Raw genomic sequence first — 20805 nt, forward strand, 5'->3', positions numbered from 1 at the left:
GTTGTGATCCCCAGGTTGTGCCAGTCAGCTTTCATATGATATTGTTTCTAGCACCCACTTTTTGCTTGATATTCAGGCAGTGCTTCTTGTAGGTCAGAGCACGGTCCAGAATGACTCCCAGGGATTTGGGTGTGCTGCAATGCTCCAGTGGGATTGCACTAGAAGCACTCCAACTGGCCAGATACTGGTCAAAGGACATTTAATCAACTACCAAGCTTGCAAACTCTGTGTTTTTTTTGTATGTTTGTTTGTTTGTTCTGTTAAAAATGTAATGCAACTGTTCGGTTGCCTGACATGATAAATAAAATAAATAGTTTTGCTATGTGTTTGCATATCGTCGTGTAAAGAGGACTCACCAGAGATATTGTGTGTTCTATTGGTGAGAACAATTCTTCTGTTTTGCTTTGTGTTTTTGATCTACGGTGAACAGAACTATGTTTTCGTTTCTACTTAAAGCAACAGACTCGTGTATTTTTTGAGTTTTAATTACATGGAGCGTAAAAGAGGCTGAGACAGTCTCAGAATACTAACGCTATTCTGACAGGCTATTTCTTTGAATTCTTCTTTGGTGATTTTTTGTTCTTTTCCCACTTTTTATATATGTCCTAGTTACTAGAATATTCCATCAGTACTGACTGTTAACTGGCTTCTGGAGATGGGGATATTTACAACCCATGAACAAGCTGTAGGCCGAGTATCCTCTTACACCCACCTCTGGGCCTTTGCCCACCTGAGAGTTATAGTTTCCTGATGGTGCTGCCCCTTCGTTTGACCCTAGCCTTAGAGAAGACTCATTTAACACCAGGATTGGGCAGTGGCAGGTGACACAGAATGGAGGCTGGATGACAAAATGTCATGAAAAATGTTAAACAAAGGTTCTTTTTATTGCAATTTTCAGTGTGAGAGGGTATATCAGAACTTTTCCAGAATAACATTTAGACATATGGACATACAGATTCTATGTAACTACATTGGATTCACAAACAAGTTACAGTTACATTGGCTAACAAACAAAGGGGAATTACATTTTTACTCAACATTCAATTACACATATACAAATATTTATCCATCACAATGTGTACATCACCATTTCTCCAGTCTTCCTGTCAAGAACTGCTTACTTGCAAATCTGTCAAGGCATAGTTCCATAGCTGGTAAAATCATCAGCAATGTTAACATCTACCAACCGAAAGCCCAAGGTTGTCGTGAGCTGCCGACTATCAAGCCCAGCTTACTGTTGACCTAAGCAGTTCAAAAACAGCTTGTTCTGTAATTAGAGAAATTAGGTAATGCTTAAACAAGCAGGGGAGGTATTTTACAATATAAAAAGAAGAAGACCAGAAAATGACGGCGACCAAAAAGCAAGTCCTGATAACTCCTCATCTTGGTGGATGGAGCAACATCACCCCCATGGCTGGATTTCGAGCACAACCTTCTAAAGGCGCTAACGTCAACACAACACACCTCCTTTCTTTCTGTTCTGTCCTTATCTGTCCAAACGGCATTGAATGTTGGCTGTGTATGTGTACTGTGATCTACCCCGAGTCCCCTTGGGGGGATAGGGTGGAATATAAATACAGTATTATTATTATAATACTCCAAAACGCATCCTTTCCCTAAGCACAACGCTAAGGACCAGATCACTATTCACTTCAGCAGAAACTGATTCCCTTCCAAATACATACATAACTCCAAAATACACCAACTCTCTCTCTCTCTCTCTCCCCCCCCCCCCCAAAGGAGCAGAGCGGTAGGTGGACCAGACTCCTCCAGTCTGCCACACTTGAGAATTATTAGATCGAGTCTATTATAGGAATATTCTGCTGATGTAGTAAATACTTGTCCAGTTAAAAATTATCTTGAGTCTTCACCTCCTGACATAGATGTTGATTCTTAGGGCTTTTTACTAGAGAGAACTGAACCCAGTCGACGATGGATCTGTACCAAACTTAGCACACAGACCCAACATGGCCAACTGTGCATAGAGATGGGGTTTGGGTGTGATTGTCCTTAGCATTTGGGAGCTGTAGTTTAATTGTGTCAAGAGAGCACTGAACACAGCCAACGTCTGATCTGGACCAAACTTGGCACACAGACCCAGCAATGCCAACTCTGAATACTTATGAGGTTTGGCCAATGATTTTTAGGATTGCAGTTCACCCATATCCGTATGCATTTTCTAATGGGAGCATTAATAAAAAACAGGAAAGACTGGGTTTTTTCCTAAGAAACAGAGCTACAAATTACCACCCCAAAACAAACAATGCCTTTTTCAAATAGCCCGGGCATTGCCGGTCCCCAAGCTGGTTTGAAATAAAATAAACCATCCAAAATTTTCAATTTACTACCATAGGGGATGTTGTTGTACCACAGACCATTGCCTGGGTCGTACCATGTTTTCTGCTCCTGTTTCCAAATTTTACCAACTATTTTATGGGTTATTAGCTTATACACCTTTCACACCTGTCTACACCAAGTCTTCTAAGCCTCCCATTTGTATAAACATATTTGCATGTCTCCCCATCAAAGCAATCTGAATCCATCTCTCTGGTCTGATCCAGGCATGAAAGAGAGATCTTCTACTGACAGGCTCAGAGGAGGAACCCTGGATTTGAGGAGAATTAATCTTGGAAATTGCGAGTTGTAGTTGACCCACATCCAGAGAGCACTATTAACCAGCCAATGACAGATCTGGACTAAACTTGGCACACATACCCAGCATGCCCAACCTTGAATACTGCTGGGGTTTGGACGGAATTGACCTAGGATGGCCAGGGTCTAACCACAATCAAAGAGAACTGTGAACCCAACCAATGATGGAACTGGACCAACCTGGCACACATACTCAACATGACTCACTAGTGCAGTGGTTCTCAACCTGGGGTCCCCAGATGTTTTTGGCCTCCAACTCCCAGAAATCCCAACAGCTGGTGATTTGGCTGGTATTTCTGGGAGTTGTAGGCCAAAAGCATCTGGGGACCCCAGGTTGAGAACCACTGCACTAGTGGGTTTTATGGGGATTTGACCCACAATATTGGAAGTTGTTGTTTACCCACAACAAAGATCGATGTCAACTTCACAGATGGATCTGAACCAAATGTGGCTCACATAGCCGACATGTCCAATTTTGAATACTGGCAGGGTTTGTGGGGGAATAGACCCACGATGTTGGGAGTTATAGTTCACGCACATCTAGAGAAAACTGTGAACCCAAGCAACAATGGATCTGGACCAAATTTAGCATGCATACCCAACATGGCCAACTTAAAATACTGGTGAAATTGGGTGGAATTGACTCATGATGTTGGGAGTTGTAGTTCACCCACATGCTTATGCAATTACTAATTGGAGCATGCATAAAAACAAAAGCAAACAATGACTATTATATATAGTACTAGCTGTCCCCTGCCTCGCGTTGCTGTGGCCCAGTCTGGTGATCTGGAAAATAAAGTAATGAGAAAGTGTTGGTTTCCAATATATGTAATTCCTTTATGCTTGTGAGTAAACCGTATTTCTTGCTGTTTCTTTGTCAGTGTTGATGTGGAGAGTGTCTGGTTTGCTTACTCTGGAATATGCAACATATCATAGTCCTTCCTTAAGGGTCTCTTTCAGATCTATGATACTATATCTGTGTGTGTGTGAGAGAGAATCATATCTATCTATCTATCTATCTATCTATCATCTATCTATCTATCTATCTATCTATCTATCTGACTGGATGGCTCTTTGTCAGGAGGGCTCTGATTACATTTTCTTGCCCTGGTGAAGAGAGTTGGACTGGATGGCCTTAAGTATTTTCTGTTGGTCATGGGGGTTCTGAGTGGGAAGTTTCCCCCATTTCTGTCGTTTGTGGGTTTCAGAATGCTCTTTAATTGTAGTGAACTATAAATCCCAGTAACTACAAATCCCAAATGTCAAGGTCTATTTTCTCCAAACTCCATCTGTGTTCATATTTAGGCATATGGAAGTTTTGTGTCAAGTTTGGTCCAGATCCATCATTGTTTGAGACCACAGTGCTCTCTGGATGTGGGTGAACTACAACGCCCAAACTCAAGGTCAATGCCAACCAAACCATTCCAATATATTCTGTTGGTCATTGAAGTTCTGTGTGCCAAGTTTGGTTCAATTCCATCATTGATGGAGTTCAGAATGCTCTTTGATTGTAGGTAAACTATAAATCCCAGCAACGACAATTCCCAAATGACAAAATCATTTTTTTTGAGTGGAGGACATAAATTGGACTGTTAGGTGTCTTGTGTCCAAATTTGGTGTCAATTCCCCCAGTGGTTTTTGAGTTCTGATGGTAGCACGAACTAACATTACATTTTTATTTATATAGATTACAAAAGACCAAACCCAAGCATCACTGGGTACCTAAGCTGGTGCTCTTCCTTGTACCACTGACCATCTCCTTTCCTGGGAATCCAAACTACCGGTTGTGGTTACGGAGAAATGCTTTGCATACTAATGGTTGCTTTAAGACAGATAGTAACTAAACATACTAATTGGCTGAAAGGGCTTTATTCTAAGCACAGTAAAATATACAAAAGTAGGAGTGGGGAAAGCAATATGACAGCTTCAGCATTCCTTCCATCCTACCATTTTTCGACTGCCTGGGCAGGGATGGGACCCTTGCCAGGAGGAATAGAAAGGTTGTCAGTGTATGATTTATGTATGATGTATGTTTAAATGCAATTTTATGTGATAGGATTGTGATTGTAATAGAACTGTATTGCCAGGATGTAGTTTGACACAGAAGGGTTAAAAACAGCTAAGAAACAAGCTGTGAGAATGTGACCCTGAGTTCATGCTGGGTGAAGAATTAGGGAGTGTCCGGAGATAAACTCCTTCCCAGCTGCAGTTTGCTTTGTTCCTATCTTCTTTCGGTTTGTTTTCTTCTTCTCGTCTGTCCGCTGATGGTGTGTGTTGTATTTTATGAGCTGCTTTAGTAAAGCTGAAACCTGCTTTTACCGGGAGACTCCAGAGTCCATTATTCTGAGCTTCTGTGATACTCTGCTGCACGCCAACAAAGGTTATGTTGAGAACAACTAGGAGAGTCAAAGGCAGGTCTCCCCCTCTAGCCGTGGTTGAGTTCTTTGATGTCTACTGCATGCTGAACCATCTCTGAAGTGTTTTCCATATTCAGTTCGTATCTATGGCTTCTCCCACTGAAACTCCTGCCACATTCCATGCATTTATGTGGCTTCTTCCATGTGGGTCCATTGATGGACACGCAGATCTCTACTTCGTGAGAAGCTCTTTCCACATTCCATGCATTTGTGTGGCTTCTCCCCGGTGTGGGTTCTTTGATGGGAGTGCAGACTACCACCCTGACTGAAAGTCTTCCCACATTCCATGCATTTGTATGGCTTCTCCCCTGTGTGGGTCCTAAGATGGACATATAGATTTCCACTTCCTGGAAAGCTCTTTCCACACTCCTTGCATTTGTGTGGCTTCTCTCCTGTGTGGCTCCTTTGATGGACATGCAGATTTCCACTTCGTGTGAAGCTCTTTCCACATTCCTTGCATTTGTGGGGCTTCTCCCCCGTGTGGGTCCTTTGATGACGAAGCAGAGCTGCTCTCTGACTGAAGCTTTGCCCACATTCCAGGCATTCATATGGCTTTTCCCCAGTGTGGATCCTTTGATGGATACACAGATTTCCATTTACTGTGAAGCTCTTTCCACATTCCATGCACTGGTGTGGCTTCTCCCCTGTGTGGGTCCTTAGATGGATGCGCAGAATTCCACTTCGCGTGAAGCTCTTTCCACACTCCTTGCATTTGTGTGGCTTCTCCCCTGTGTGGGTCCTTTGATGGATACGCAGAATTCGACTTTGTGTGAAGCTCTTTCCACATTCCTTGCATTCATATGGCTTCTCCCCCGTGTGGGTCCTTTGTTGGTGCCATAGATGTTTACTCTGGTTGAGGTTCTTTCCACATTCCATACCCTGATTTAGATTCTCCCCTGTCTGTTCGCTGGGATACGGATGTAGAGAATCTTCCATTCTTTTACATTGATAGATTCAAATATGTTAGAATTTAATCCAACCGTCTTGAACATGACACGATTTTTTTCCTTCTCAGTCTTTGATTTTTCTGTAGACTCTCTAGTTCTTGTTCGAAATCAAGATTTCTGCAGAACAATCTTGTGTTTCCCCCTTAATTTCACAGATGTATGATTTCTATGTTTTCTCTTCCTTCTTTCCTTGTTATATACCATTAAGTCATTCTGGACTGAGGACAACCCTAAAGCAAAGCGATTACAAGATTTTCTTCACAAGATTCATTCAGAGGGTACCTGCAGGATGAAAAAGAGGAGAATCTCATCAGGACTTGAGTACAGATAGATTTCATTAGACATCAGGACTGATCAGGCCTGTAGCGAGGGGGGGGGGTTAGGGGTTCAACCCCCCCCCCCAATGTTTCAGATTTTTTTTAAAAAAACCTGGTTTACTCATGAATTTTAACTGGTTAACCAAATCCCCATGCTAAGTCTATGAGATGCAAAAAATTAAGAGTCCCTCCAGAACTGTAAGCACTATCTCAAGCAAATATTGACAATTTATTCACACTGTCATTACTTGCAGCAATAGCCGATGTAGTGAAGCAACCAAGTTGGGGGGGGGGGGGGTTGAATGCTCTCATTAAAGGTAATGGTACTCACCTTTAAGACTTTGCATGGTCTGGGGCTGATGTACCTGAGGGACCCCCTCACCCCTACCAACCCCAGAGATCCCTTGGTTCTGAGGACCAAGATTTGTTTGAAATTCCCAATGTCAAGACCTTGCGCAGAGCCTTCACAGCAGTGGCACCATCACTCTGGAATACTCTGCCACCTGAAGTCCGTGCCTTGAGGGACTTATCAGCTTTCCGCAGAGCATGTAAGACATATCTGTTTTGACAGGGCTTTGATCTTTGATATTGCTGTTTTTAAATTGTGTTAGATTTTAGCCTGTTCTTGTAAGCCGCTCTGAGCCCCAGGGGAGTGGCGGCATATAAGTTTGAATAATAAATAAATAAATTAAGGAGGCCAGACTTGGTGGAGGTGGTTGACAGGGGCGGAGCTGCAGGCTATTGAAGGCTGCTCTGTCCCCTGCTGTGCTCTTTGCTTCAGCGTGAGCTAGGAGGCAGGTTTCAACCCCCACCTCCCCACCCCCAAAAATTTCAACCCCTCCCGAAATTTTTTTCTGGCTACGGCCCTGGGACTAATGACTGAGAGCTAGAACAAGGCTATAGCTCCCAGCATCCCCTAGACCAGGCCCTTTAGGAGAGGAGAATGATCCAAATGCATTGCCTCCAAGATGAAAGGTTTCTTTTCCTTGGATTTATTTGAGAGCATCCCAATCCCTGCATATTTCCTATTTCTGGACTGCAACTCCCAGCAATCCTCCAGATAGATAGATTAGATAGGTAGGTAGATCGATCAAGAGGATTACTGGGAGTTGCAGTTCAAGAATAGGTAGAGAAGGAAGAAAGAGGAAGGAAAATAAAAGGGGGGAAGGAAGGGAAGAAGAGAAGGAAGGAAGGAGAGAAGGAAAGAACAAAAGGGAAGGAAGGAAGGAACGAAGGAAGGAAGGAAGGAGAGAAAGGAGGAGAGAAAGAGGGAGGGAAGGTTGGCTATAGCAACACATGGTGGGTATTATTATTATTATTAAACTTTATTTGTACCCTGCTAGCATCTCCCGAAGGACTCGATGCGGCTTACAAAGGCCAAGGCCTCAACATAACAACAACAAACAATAACAATGCAAGCAAATTAAAAACATAAGCAATAACACAACAAAACATTACACTATTACACAATAAAATCAGGGCCGGGCCAGGTTAAAAGTGCTGGGTGTGTAAGGTGGTATGTTGGAGTTCTGGGCAAGTGCAACGTGCAGAGAGTCTTAAACTCTAATAAAGTGCTTTTGGGACATAGTGCTGGAGGTTATCCTATTCTGGAAAGGCACAGTCTTCAAGTTCTTCCTAAAGACTGCCAACGTGGGTGCTAGTCTAATGTCTCTGGGGAGGGTATGGCTAGTGAGTTGTAAAAAATAATTACTACTGTGATTGGTGTACTACTATTTGTAGTGGTTTTGTGTCTTTGTGATTTGGGGAATCCATTTTCTGTTTAGTTATTCTCTAACCATCCACCCAGCTTCTCTTTCCTCCCCTCCAATCATCATCCATTCCTTCGAGCCCTCAAAACCAAACGTTGCCCTTATTTGCCATGCAAAAAGCCCCAAAAGACTCAGAGAAACTGCCCTCCCTCGCCAGGACTTTGGGTTAAAATCAGAAAGGGTGAGAGAGAGAGAGAGAGAGAGAGAGAGAGAGAAAGACAGACAGACAGATCTCCATGGAAGCAAGAGAAGGACTAACCCTCTCCATCCATCTGGTAGAAGAGGAAGGGGTCCCACTAAAACCAGAAGGACGGAAGGATATAAAAGGAAAGGAAGGGAAAGCAGAAAGGAAGGAAGGAAGGAGAGAGGAAAGGAAATAAAGGAATGAGAGACAGGGAGAAAGGGGAGAAGGAACGATGAAAGATAAAGCTCTATACGGTTCTAGCCCAGCTTACTTGTCCAAACGCACGTCCCACCTCGTTATCTAAGATCATGCAGGGAGGCCCTGCTCTCCCTCCCGTCAACAGCAAAAATGTGTATGGCAGGGACGAGAGACAGGGCCTTCTCGGCTGTGGCCCCCCGCCTATGGAACACACTCCCAAGCTGTGAACCTGCGTCTTCAGGGGGAGTGTAACCCCATCCAACATAGGCTGTAACCCTATGCCCTGTTTGGCCTTCGGACTGACCAGGAGGACCTCTGTCTTGTCTTCTCTAAGCTTTCCTGTCTTCTCATTATGTGGCCAAAGTACTTCATCTTTACCTCTAATATCCTTCCCTCCAGTGAGCAATTGGGGATTATTTCCTGGAGGATGGACTGATTTGATCTGGATCCTCTGGGGAGGACCTCCTCTCGCAAGTGTGACTTATGGGGACGAGAGAGGCTTCTCCGTGGTGGCCCCTCGGCTTTGGAATTTGCTACCCAGAGAGATTAGGCAAGCACCCACCCTGGCAGCCTTCAGAAAGAGCCTAAAAACCTGGCTGTTTCGGTGTGCCTTTGATGAATACAATCCCCACACCATGACCAGCTCAGCAAAATATGCCCATTGATGCACTTTCTCTCATCCTTCAATGATATTCACCCCATTGCTGTTCCCAACTGAACCCCCCCCCCCCCCCACCAGACACTATCCTATTCATCCATCTCACCCAGGGTTTTTATATTTTAATTCTATCCTTTTAACTTGACCCAGCCCAGTGCATATTTTTATTATTTTATTTCATTCCCTGCATTTGATTTTGTATTAATTTGCTTTGTTTATATTTCATTTGGTGTTATTATTTGCTGTATGCATTTTTTATTTGTTATAATTGTTTGGCTTGGTTTCATGTTAACCTCTCCAAGTCCCTGTTAGGGAGATGGTGGTGGGGTATAAATAAAGATTATTATTATTATTATCATCATCATCATCCTGCCTGTTTCAAAGCCTCCAAAAAAGGAACCTGCACCATATTCTGAGGCAGAGAGTTCCACTGCTCTCACAGGAAGTTCTTCTGAATGTTCAGGTGGAATCTGAATATTTCTGTCCCTGTAATAATGACTCTATTAGGACTGGATCTCCTTTCCTTTGGAGGCAAAGATCCCTCTCAATTCCTGTTGTCTCAGCCTTGTTCTCAACTAGGAATTGTTTGTAAGTCGTGTGTTTGTAACTCGGAGACTGCCTGTAATACGTCCCAAACCTGGGCCCTTCCACACAGCCATATAACCCAGAATATCAAGGCAGATATTTCTGTTTTATTATTCTAAAGCCTTTGACAGCGTGGATCATAATAAATCATGGCAAGTTCTTGGTGGTATGTTAGAACATGCTCTGCACTGCCACCCAGTGTGCAAAACTGAAGAGAGCAGAAGGCTGCCTGATTTCCAAGGCTGGATCTACACTTCCCTTTATCCCAGGATCTGCTGATCTTCTTATCCCAGATTATCCGGCAGTGTAGACCAGGCATGGGCAAACTTGGAGGCGGGTTTTCCCTCAGAAGAGACCTTTTTTCCCTCAGAAAAGCCCACACGTGGCAGGTTTTCCCTCTGAAAAGGCCTCTTTTCCCTCAGAAAGACAACAAGAGGCGGGTTTGGCCTCAGAAGAAACCTCTTTTCCCTCAGAAGAGAACAGAGGAGGTGGGATTTCTCTCAGAAAAGGCCTCTTTCCCCTCAGAAAGGCCACAAGAGGTGGGTTTGGCCTCAGAAGATACATCTTTTCCCTCAGAAGAGAACACTGGAGGTGGGTTTTCCCTCAGAAAAGGCCACATGTGGAAGGTTTTCCCTCAGAAGAGCCACAAGAGGTGGGTTTGGCCACAGAAGAAACCTCTTTTCCCTCATAAAAGGCTACATGTGGCAGGTTTTCCCTCAGAAGAGGCCTCTTTCCCCTCATAAAAGGCCACATGTGGCAGGTTTTCCCTCAGAAAAGGCCTCTTTCCCCTCAAAAAAGCCACAAGAGGTGGGTTTGGCCTCAGAAGAGAACACTGGAGGAGGGTTTTCTCTCAGGAAATGCCTCTTTTCCCTCAGAAAGGCCACAAGAGGCGGATTTGGCTCAGAAGAAACCTCTTTTCCCTCAGAAGAGAACACAGGAGGCAGGTTTTCCCTCAGAAAGGGCCTTTTTTTTCATGAATGCTAGAGTGTAGAGAAGGCATGGGCAAATTTCGGCCCTCCCGGTGTTTTGGTCTGCCACCTGTTAGGAATTGTGGGCCTTCCGCAACCACGTGACCAGGAATCTCCCCCCACCCTCCCCACGCGGTTTTTTCCTACCAATGGGATTCGGCGGAACGCTTCGGAACTGAGGGCGCCACGGCGCATGCGTCACTCTCCCCCTTTCCTCCGCCTTCTGAACGCTTCAGCCCTCTCAAGAAAGGGAGCGGAACTCGCTGCTTCTTGGAGGAAGGCAACCGGAAGGCCTTCTTTCCGTCTCTCTCTCTCTCTGACTCCTTCCTCCTTTACTTCCGCCAAGCTCTGGTTTCCCTCAGAAAGAAAGAAGATCCCAGGTAAAGACAGGCCACGCCCCCTTTTTAACGGTCACTGGATTGAAAAGGGGGAGGGGGCGGGCCTGACGCGTGGAACGCTGAGCGAGAAAGGTGATTGGTGGGACGCCTGAGGCGATTTGCATACACCCGCTGGTTGGCTGTTGCCATGGAGATGGAGGCAGGGAGAAGCTGAGTACCCGCTGTACTCAAATTGGTGGGACGCCTGGAGTGATTTGCATACGGCTGCTGGTTGGCTGTTGCCATGGAGATGGAAGGAGGCCGTGAGAAGCCGAGTACCCGCTGTACTCCATCCTCACTCCGCTTGGCCTCCTGCGCTGTCTGCCTTTAGGGGGCGCTCCATATATTGAGCATGGGAAGCAGCATTGGAAAGCGGGTTGCTGTAAGTTTTCCGGGCTGTCCAGAAGCATTCTCTCCTGACGTTTCGCCTACATCTATGGCAGGCCTCCTCACAGCTTGTGAGGTCTGTTGGAAACTAGGAAAGGGGTTTATATGTAGAATAACATCCAAGGAAGGACAAAGAACTCTTGGAGGAAGGTGTGAATGTTGGGAAGTACGAGGGTTGAATGAAAAGTAATGCCTCCACCTTCGTATCTCCTCAACAAATGGCAGTATTGGTATGCGGCAGGTACTGGCTTGTTCAGTATTGATTTATTTATTTATTTATTACGGTCGCTTATACCCCGCCCTTCTCACCCCGAGGGGGACTCAGGGCGACTTACACAACAAGGCACAATTCGATGCCCGCATTACATGACAACAAAAACATAACATCAATAACAATAGCAATTATAGCAATGATAACAATTAACATAAGCAATCATTATTATCGGCAAAACATCCAAAAAATCCATAAAAGCGATTAAAACAATTAAAACAATAAAAGCAATACAAACCTCATTGCTGGTCAGCGTTTAACAGACTCATAGTTTAGGTTCTACTTTCTGCACATTGTCAGTCCTATCCATCTGGATTCCATATCTAATTGCCAGGATGCCCAAAGGCTGGTCCCATAGCCACGTCTTTACCTTTCTCCTGAAGGCAAGGAGGGATGTTGATGTCCTGATTTCCCCCGGGAGTGAGTTCCACGGGTGGGGGGCCACCACTGAGAAGGCCCTGCTCCTCGTCCCCACCAGCCTCACTTGTGATAGTGGTGGGGTCGAGAGCAGGGCCTCCCCAGATGATCTCAAATTCCGGGGTGGGACATAGAGGGAGATACGTTCGGACAGATACGCTGGACCGGAACCGTAAAGGGTTTTGTAGGTCAAAACTAGCACCTTGAATTGTGCTCGGAACTGGATTGGCAGCCAGTGGAGCTGACAAAACAAGGGAGTTGTGTGTTCCCTGTATGTCGCTCAGTAGACTCTCCTCTACAGTTCCATTTTGGTAGGAAGCCTTAGCATTGAACGGTTGCGTTGTTAAACTGCGAAGGGTAATAGTACTTTTACTTTTTACTTTACTTAGGCGATCCCTTGTTGGACGAGTAAGATGGTCTTCCTTGATTACTATTTTTGTGGGTTTGTAGGTAGCTATGGAGCCCTATTCTTGACCTGCATCTTCTTCCGCAGTGAGGGCATTGGTTTCCAGGTGGGAGGCAGTCTCGGTTGGGGTTGCCTTGACGGCCTTCCTCTTGGCACGTTTCTCTCTTTCGCCCTCCATTCATGCCTCTTCAAATTCTGCAGCACTGCTGATCACAGCTGACCTCCAGCTGGAGCGCTCAAGGGCCAGGGCTTACCAGTTCTATGCCAGAGTTTTTAAGGTTGGCTTTGAGCCCATCTTTCAATCTCTTTTTCTGTCCACCAACATTCCGTTTTCCGTTCTTGAGTTCAGAGTAGAGCAACTGCTTTGGGAGACGGTGGTCAGGCATCTGGACAACATCACTGGTCCAGCGGAGTTGATGGCAGAGGACCATCGCTTCAATGCTGGTGGTCTTTGCTTCTTCCAGCACACTGACGTTTGTCCGCCTGTCTTCCCAAGAGATTTGCAGGATTTTCCGGAGGCAGCGCTGATGGAATCGTTCCAGGAGTTGCATGTGACGCCTGCAGACAGTCCACGTTTCGCAGGCATATAGCAGGGTTGGGAGGACAATGGCTTTACAGACAAGCACCTTGGTATCCCTACGGATGTCCTGGTCCTCAAACACTCTCTGCTTCATTCGTAAAAATGCTGCACTCGCAGAGCTCAAGCGGTGTATTTTGGTGTCCAAGGAAGGAGAAAGAACTCTTCTCTGTTGGAGGTAGTTGTGAATGTTGGGAAGTACAAGGGTTGAATGAAAAGTATTGCCTCCACCTTCGTAACTCCTCAACAGATGGCAGTACTGGTATGCGGCAGGTACTGGCTTGTTTAGTATACTCTACAGTTCCATTTTGATGGGAAGCCTTAGCATTGAACGGTTGTGTTGTTAAAGTGTGAAGGGTAATAGTATGATAGTTGGGTCCGGAAGCTCTGGAGCGCTGTTTGCGCAAGAGAGCTAATGTAAGCCCGGCTGGAGACAGATAATAGAGAAGGAATGTAAGAGTGCTTTAATGGTGAAATCCCTTACGCTAACCCTAAACTTTACCGTAAGACTAAGCCTAACCCCTTACCCAAACCCTAACCCTAACCCAAACCCTAAACCTTAAGGTAAAGGTTTTCCCCTGACATTACATTCAGTCATGTCTGACTCTGGAGTGTGGTGCTCATCTCCATTTCTAAGCCGAAGAGCTGGCGTTGTCCGTAGACACCTCCTAGGTCATGTGGCCGGCATGACTGCAAGGAGCACTGTTACCTTCCCACCGAAGTGGTATCTATTAATCTACTCACATTTGTATGTTTTTGAACTGCTAGGTTGGCAGAAGCTGGGGCTAACAATGGGTGCTCATGCCACTCCCCGGATTCGAACCTGCAACCTTTCGATTAACAAGTTCAGTAGCTCAGTGCTTTAACCCACTGTGCCACCGGGGGCTCCTTACACTAACCCAAACCCAAAACCTTACCCTAACCCTAAACTGTACCCTAACTGTAACCTGTTACCCTAATCATAACCAAACCCTAAACCTTGTCCTAATCCTTAGTCTAAGCATCCCCTCCCGTCTATCTTTCCTTCACTTCTGTCAGTTTGCCCATACACAGTGACTCTCCTTTACTCAGAATTTGTTTCCAGGTGGAGGGCTCATTCCTTAGGGCAGTGTTTCTCTAACTTACCAATACCACGACCCCTTGATACAGTCCCTCATGTTGTGGTGACCTCCAACCATAACATTATTTTCGTTGGGTTGTTGTAGGTTTTTCCGGGCTATATGGCCATGTCCTAGAGGCATTTTCTCCTGACGTTTCGCCTGCATCTATAGCAAGCATCCTCAGAGGTAGTGAGGTCTGTTGGAACTAGGAAAATGGGTTTATATATCTGTGGAATGACCAGGATGGGACAAAGGACTCCTGTCTGTTGGAGCTAGGTGTGAATGTTTCAGCTGACCACCTTGATTAGCATACAATGGCCTGACTGTGCCTGGGGCAAACTTTTGTTGAGAGGTAATTAGATTGTCCCTGCTTGCTTCCTCTCTGTTGTTGTGAAATCAGCCATAGCAGAGCACCTGATGAACCAACCTGGACACAGCATATTATTTGAGAACACAGAAGTGCTGGACCACTCTCACAACCACCATGTCAGACTACACAGAGAAGCCATTGAAATCCACAAGCATGTGGACAATTTCAACAGAAAGGAGGAAACCATGAAAATGAACAAAATCTGGCTACCAGTATTAAAATACTCTAAAATTACAACAGCAAAACAACAGAGGTGAAACAATCAAGGACGTCTAATCACTTCTCAACAAAAGATTGCCCCAGGCACTGCCCAGCCATCAAATGCTAATCAAGGTGGTCAGCTGAAACATTCACACCTAGCTCCAACAGACAGGAGTCCTTTGTCCCACCCTGGTCATTCCACAAATATATAAACCCATTTTCCTAGTTCCAACAGACCTCACAACCTCTGGGGATGCTTGCCATAGATGCAGGCGAAACGTCAGGAGAGAATGCCTCTAGAACATGGCCATATAGCCTGAAAAAACTTACAGCAACTTATATGTTAAAATACACAAAACAAAGATTTTAAGACATGATTTTAAAATTCATAGATAAAAATTGACTGGTTAGGCTTTTCGAAAGATATAGATCTTCAGTTGTCTCTTAAATTCCGACAGCTGATGTAGCTTTTGGAGGTCTTCTGGCAGGTCATTCCACAGTCTTTGGGCAACTGATGAAAACTTCCTCTGGGTGATGTTCACCAGTCGAGTTCTGGTTGTCTGAAGTAGATGCTCTCCAGAGCAGAGTGTGTGGGGCAGTTTGTGCAGGAGAAGGTAATCCTGTAGGCCACCTGGATTCAAACCATGTAGGGCAGTGGTTCTCAACCTGGGGGTCAGGACCCGGGGGGGGGGGTCGCAAGGGGGTGTCAGAGGGGTCGCCAAAGATCATCAGAAAACACAGTAATTTCTGTTGCTCGTGAGGGTACTGTCTGGGAAATTTGGCCCAATTCTGTTGTTGGTGGGGTTCAGAATTCTCTTTGATTGTAGGTGATCTATAAATCTCAGCAACTACAACTCCCAAATGTCAAGTTCTATTTTCCCCAAACTCCACACCAATGTTCCTATTTGGGCATATTGAGTATTCATGCCAAGTTTGGCCCAGGTCCATCATTGTTTGAGTCCACAGTGCTCTCTGGATGTAGGTGAACTACAACTCCCAAACTCAAGGTCAGTGCCCACCAAACCCTTCCAGTATTTTCTGTTGGTTGTGGGAGTTCTGTGTGCCAAGTTTGGTTCAATTCCATCATTGGTGGAGTTCAGAATGCAATTTTATTATAGGTGAACTATAAATCACAGCAACTACAACTCCCAAATAACAATATCAATCTCCCACAACCCCACCAGTATTCAAATTTGTGCGTATTGGATATTTGTGCCAAATTTGGTCCATCCTGCATATCAGATATTTACATGACGATTCATAACAGTAGTAAAATTACAGCTATGAAGAAGCAATGAAAATAATGTTATGGTTGGGGGTCACCACAGCATGAGGAACCGGATTAAGGAGTCGCAGCATTAGGAAGGTTGAGAAACACTGATGTAGGGCTTTAGAGGCCAAAACCAATATGTTGTACTTTGCCCAGAAACTAATTGGCAAGCAGTAGAGTGACTTTAGGATATGTGTAATATGCTCACTCCTGGATGTGAATGAATGCCTGCCTTCTATTCCTTCCTTCATTGTTTTCTGTTCCTTGAGTCCTTTTGAGTTTTGGTCCCAATTGTGTTTACTCGGTGTAATTGAATCTAGTGCGTCTCTTGCCTGTGAATCTGAGATTGGCTTTTCTTGGTTTCTCTGTGAGCACTTGAGACTATTCACAGCTGCATTTCTTGGTATTTGTGGTTAATCTTGGAGGAAGGTCCCCCATGACCTTCTGGCAAGGAAACTAGTCCAATGTGGGCGAGGCAAAACTACGGTGAGGTGGATCTGTAATTGGTTAAGTGGACGAACGCAGAGAGTGCTCACTAATGCTTCCTCTTCATCTTGGAAAGAAGTGACAAGTGGAGTGCCGCAGGGTTCCGTCCTGGGCCCGGTCCTGTTCAACATCTTTATTAATGACTTAGATGAAGGGCTAGAAGGCATGATCATCAAGTTTGCAGACGACACCAAATTGGGAGGGATAGCCAATACTCCAGAGGACAGGAGTAGAATTCAAAACGATCTTGACAGATTAGAGAGATGGGCCAAAACTAACAAAATGAAGTTCAACAGTGACAAATGCAAGATACTCCACTTTGGCAGAAAAAATGAAATGCAAAGATACAGAATGGGTGACGCCTGGCTCGAGAGCAGTACGTGTGAAAAAGATCTTGGAGTCCTCGAGGACAACAAGTTAAACATGAGCCAGGAATGTGATGTGGCGGCAAAAAAAGCCAATGGGATTTTGGCCTGCATCAATAGGAGCCTAGTGTCTAGATCTAAGGAAGTAATGCTACCCCTCTAGTCTGCTTTGGTTAGACCACATCTGGAATACTGTGTCCAATTCTGGGCACCACAATTCAAGAGAGATATTGACAAGCTGGAATGTGTCCAGAGGAGGGTGACTAAAATGATCAAGGGTCTGGAGAACAAGCCCTATGAGGAGCGGCTTAGGGAACTGGGCATGTTTAGCCTGAAGAAGAGAAGACTGAGAGGAGATATGATAGCCATGTATAAATATGTGAGAGGAAGCCACAGGGAGGAAGAGGGAGCAAGCTTCCTTTCTGCTTCCCTGGAGATTAGGACACGGAACAATGGCTTCAAACTACAAGAGAGGAGATTCCATCTGAACACGAGGAAGAACTTCCTGACTGTGAGAGCTGTTCAGCAGTGGAACTCTCTGCCCCGGAGTGTGGTGGAGGCTCCTTCTTTGGAAGCTTTTAAGCAGAGGCTGGATGGCCATTTGTCAGGGGTGATTTGAATGCAATATTCCTGCTTCTTGGCAGAATGGGGTTGGACTGGATGGCCCATGAGGTCTCTTCCAACTCTTTGATTCTATGATTCATGTCTGATATTTTCCTTCTTTTTTTCTTAGCCAGGGAAATGAAGATTGTACGGGGTACTTCTGGTATGATAAGAAACAAACCATCATTTGTTGGATTTTGAGGAGTTTAGAAGGAAAGGTGGAGTAAAGAAACCAATCATCCAGAAAGAAGAAATTCTCTCATGATGTGATATTGCTGAACTCTTATCAGAAAGGGAGAAAAAGAAAAGTCACGTGTCCATATTGTGCGCATCACTGTCAACATGGGGAAGAAACCATATAAATGCAGTAAATGTAGAAAGACATTTAGTAAGCATGGTTATCTCCAGTTACATGAAAGAACACACACTGGAATGAAGCCATATGAATGCCTGGAATGTGGAAAGAACTTTACTCAGAGTGCACATTTACATGCACATCAAAGGATTCACACTGGGGAGAAACCTTATACATGTCTGGAGTGTGGTAAGAGCTTCACTGAGAGTGGAAATCTGCATAAACATCAAAGAACTGACACTGGGGAGAAACCCTATGAATGCCTGGAGTGTGGAAAGAGTTTCCGTGAAAGCCGAAATCTACGTTCCCATCAAAGAACTCACACTGGAGAGAAACCATATAAATGCCCGACATGTGGAAAGAGCTTTAGTCAGCAAGGCAGTCTGCAGTTTCACGAAAGAACTCACACTGGAATGAAACCCTATGAATGTCTGGAGTGTGGAAAGAACTTCACCCGGTATGATCAGCTACATTTACATCAAAGAACTCATACCGGGGAAAAACCCTATGAATGCCTGCAGTGTGGAAAGCGCTTCCCACAGAGAGCACATCTACATTCACATCAAAGAACTCACACTGGGGAGAAACCCTATAAATGCACGGCATGTGGAAAGAGTTTTAGTCAGCAAGGACATCTGCAGTTACATGAAAGAACTCATACTGGGGAGAAACCCTATAAATGCCTGGAGTGTGGAAAGTCCTTTGCTCGTAGTGAAAGCTTACATACACATAAAAGAACCCACACTGGAAACCCTATAAATGCATGGAGTGTGGAAAGTCCTTTGCTCGTAGTGGAAATCTTCAATTACATCAAAGAACTCATACTGGGGAGAAACCCTATGATTGTCTGGAGTGTGGCAAGAACTTCACTCATAGTGGAAATCTACATTCACATAAAAGAACACACACTGGGGAGAAACCTTATACATGTCTGGAGTGTGGCAAGAGCTTCAATGAAAATGGAAGTCTACATAAACATCAAAGAACTCACGCTGGGGAGAAACCCTATGGATGCTTGGAGTGTGGAAGGAATTTCACTCGGAATGATCAGCTACATACCCATCAAAGAATTCACACTGGAGAGAAACCGTATAAATGCCTGGTATGTGGAAAGAGCTTTAGTCAGCAAGGTCATCTCCAGTTACATGAAAGAATGCACACTGGGGTGAAGCCCTATGAGTGCCTGGAGTGTGGAAAGAGCTTCACTCGGAATGATCAGTTGCATTTACATCAAAGAACGCTCACCAAGGAGAAACCTTATACATGTCTGGAGTGTGGCAAGAGCTTTACTCATAGTGGGAGTCTACATATACATCAAAGGACTCACACTGGGGAAAAACCCTATACATGCATGGAGTGTAGAAAGAGCTTCACTCATAGTGGAACTCTACATTCCCATCAAAGAACTCACACTGGAAAGAAGCCGTATAAATGCTTGGCGTATGGAAAGAGCTTTAGTCAGCAAGGAAATCTGCAGTTTCATGAAAGAACTCATACTGGAGAGAAACCCTATAAATGCCTGGAGTGTGGAAAGTCCTTTGCTCGTAATGGAAGTCTACAGTCACATCAAAGAACTCATACTGGGGAGAAACCCTATAAATGTTCAGATTGTGGAAAGACCTTTGCTCGTAGTGGAAATCTACATTCACATGAAAGAACTCACACTGGGGAAAAACCCTATAAATGCATGGAGTGTGGAAAGTGCTTCAGTGACAGTGGAAATCTACATTCACATCAAAGAACTCATACTGGGGGGAAACCTTATACATGCCTGGAGTGTGGAAAGAGCTTCAGTCAGCATAGCAGTCTCCAAATACATCAAAGAACTCACACTCAGGAGAAACTCTATCAATGTATGGAGTGTGGAATGAGCTTTATTTAGAGTGGAAAGCTACAGTCACATCAAAGAATTCACACTGGGGAGAAACCCTTTAAATGCATGGAATGTGGAATGAGTTTTGTTCAAAGTGGAAATCTAAGTTTACATCAAAGAATTCACACTGGGGAGAAACTACTGCCTGTAGTGCGGAAAGGGCATCAAAGTGTTGCAACATACGTTACCCTGATTCATTCGAGTGCTTTAGAAGAAGGAAGAGAATGGAGACAGCATGTCGATTTCCAGGATTTTATTTTAATTTTAAATTATTGTGATTTTCATTATTATTATATTTTCTCCTAACTGCTCCTACAAAAGAGCACATCTACATTCACATTAAAAAAAAACCTCACACTGGGGGAAAGCTCTATAAATATATGTAGCCACTTAATTTTACATTTACTATACACTGAAGGAGAAACTTTGGACACAAGCTCTATAAATGCACAATATTTGGAAAGAATTTTTATAGAAATTGAGAAGTCAGAGGAGAAATCAAGGACAGCAGAGTATTAGTCTACTATTGAATTTATTTTATTTATTTTATTTAAAGCATTTACATTCCGCTCTTCTCACCCCAAAGGAGACTCAGGGCAGAGCACAACATATAAACTGCACACATTCAATCCCGGAATATAAATAGACTACACACATACATAAACATTAAAATAATTTGTCTCAATATTAAATTGTTTAGATATTGGGACATATTAATTCAAGAGAATTACAGGGACTACTCTCCAACACTAGTACCAAAGGGCTACAAATCGGTTTTTGGTCAGCTTTCGATTTGGTTTGGTTATTTGGGGTGCCGATTCAGAAAATTGCAATGGATAGACCACATCAGCTCTAGTTTCTGATGTCACCCAGTAGCTACCATCTGCTCGACCACAAAAACACCATATTTAATGATCTGGAGCTGTTTTCGGTCTCGTGGCCCACACAGGTTGGGAACCACGGTCTAAAGGGAGTAGAATAATAAGGGATAAAAACCAACAGATAGTGAATGTGAGCTCTGTAGAATTGTCTATTTGTTCATTGCATATTAT

The 20805-nt window shown here is 44.4% G+C and overlaps 2 protein-coding genes across 2 annotated transcripts; one reads left to right on the forward strand and one right to left on the reverse strand.

Annotated features, from left to right (window-relative positions):
- Positions 1-1723: 1723 nt before the first annotated feature.
- LOC132766326 (zinc finger protein 239-like) lies at positions 1724-11081 on the reverse strand. The gene is made up of 2 exons (XM_060760728.2): positions 10843-11081; positions 1724-6298 (listed from the first exon to the last, which is right to left on the reverse strand). Exon 2 carries the CDS (start codon positions 6003-6005, stop codon positions 5196-5198), a length of 810 nt encoding a protein of 269 aa, XP_060616711.2. The 5' UTR covers positions 6006-6298; positions 10843-11081; the 3' UTR covers positions 1724-5195.
- On the forward strand, positions 11003-19112 carry LOC137096245 (zinc finger protein 180-like). Its single transcript, XM_067465061.1, has 2 exons — positions 11003-11075; positions 17656-19112. The coding sequence occupies exon 2, from the start codon at positions 17868-17870 to the stop codon at positions 19047-19049; it is 1182 nt and encodes a 393-aa protein (XP_067321162.1). The 5' UTR covers positions 11003-11075; positions 17656-17867; the 3' UTR covers positions 19050-19112.
- Positions 19113-20805: the final 1693 nt, after the last annotated feature.

Source organism: Anolis sagrei, chromosome 2 (genome assembly GCF_037176765.1).
Source record: "Anolis sagrei isolate rAnoSag1 chromosome 2, rAnoSag1.mat, whole genome shotgun sequence".
NCBI lineage: Eukaryota > Metazoa > Chordata > Lepidosauria > Squamata > Dactyloidae > Anolis > Anolis sagrei.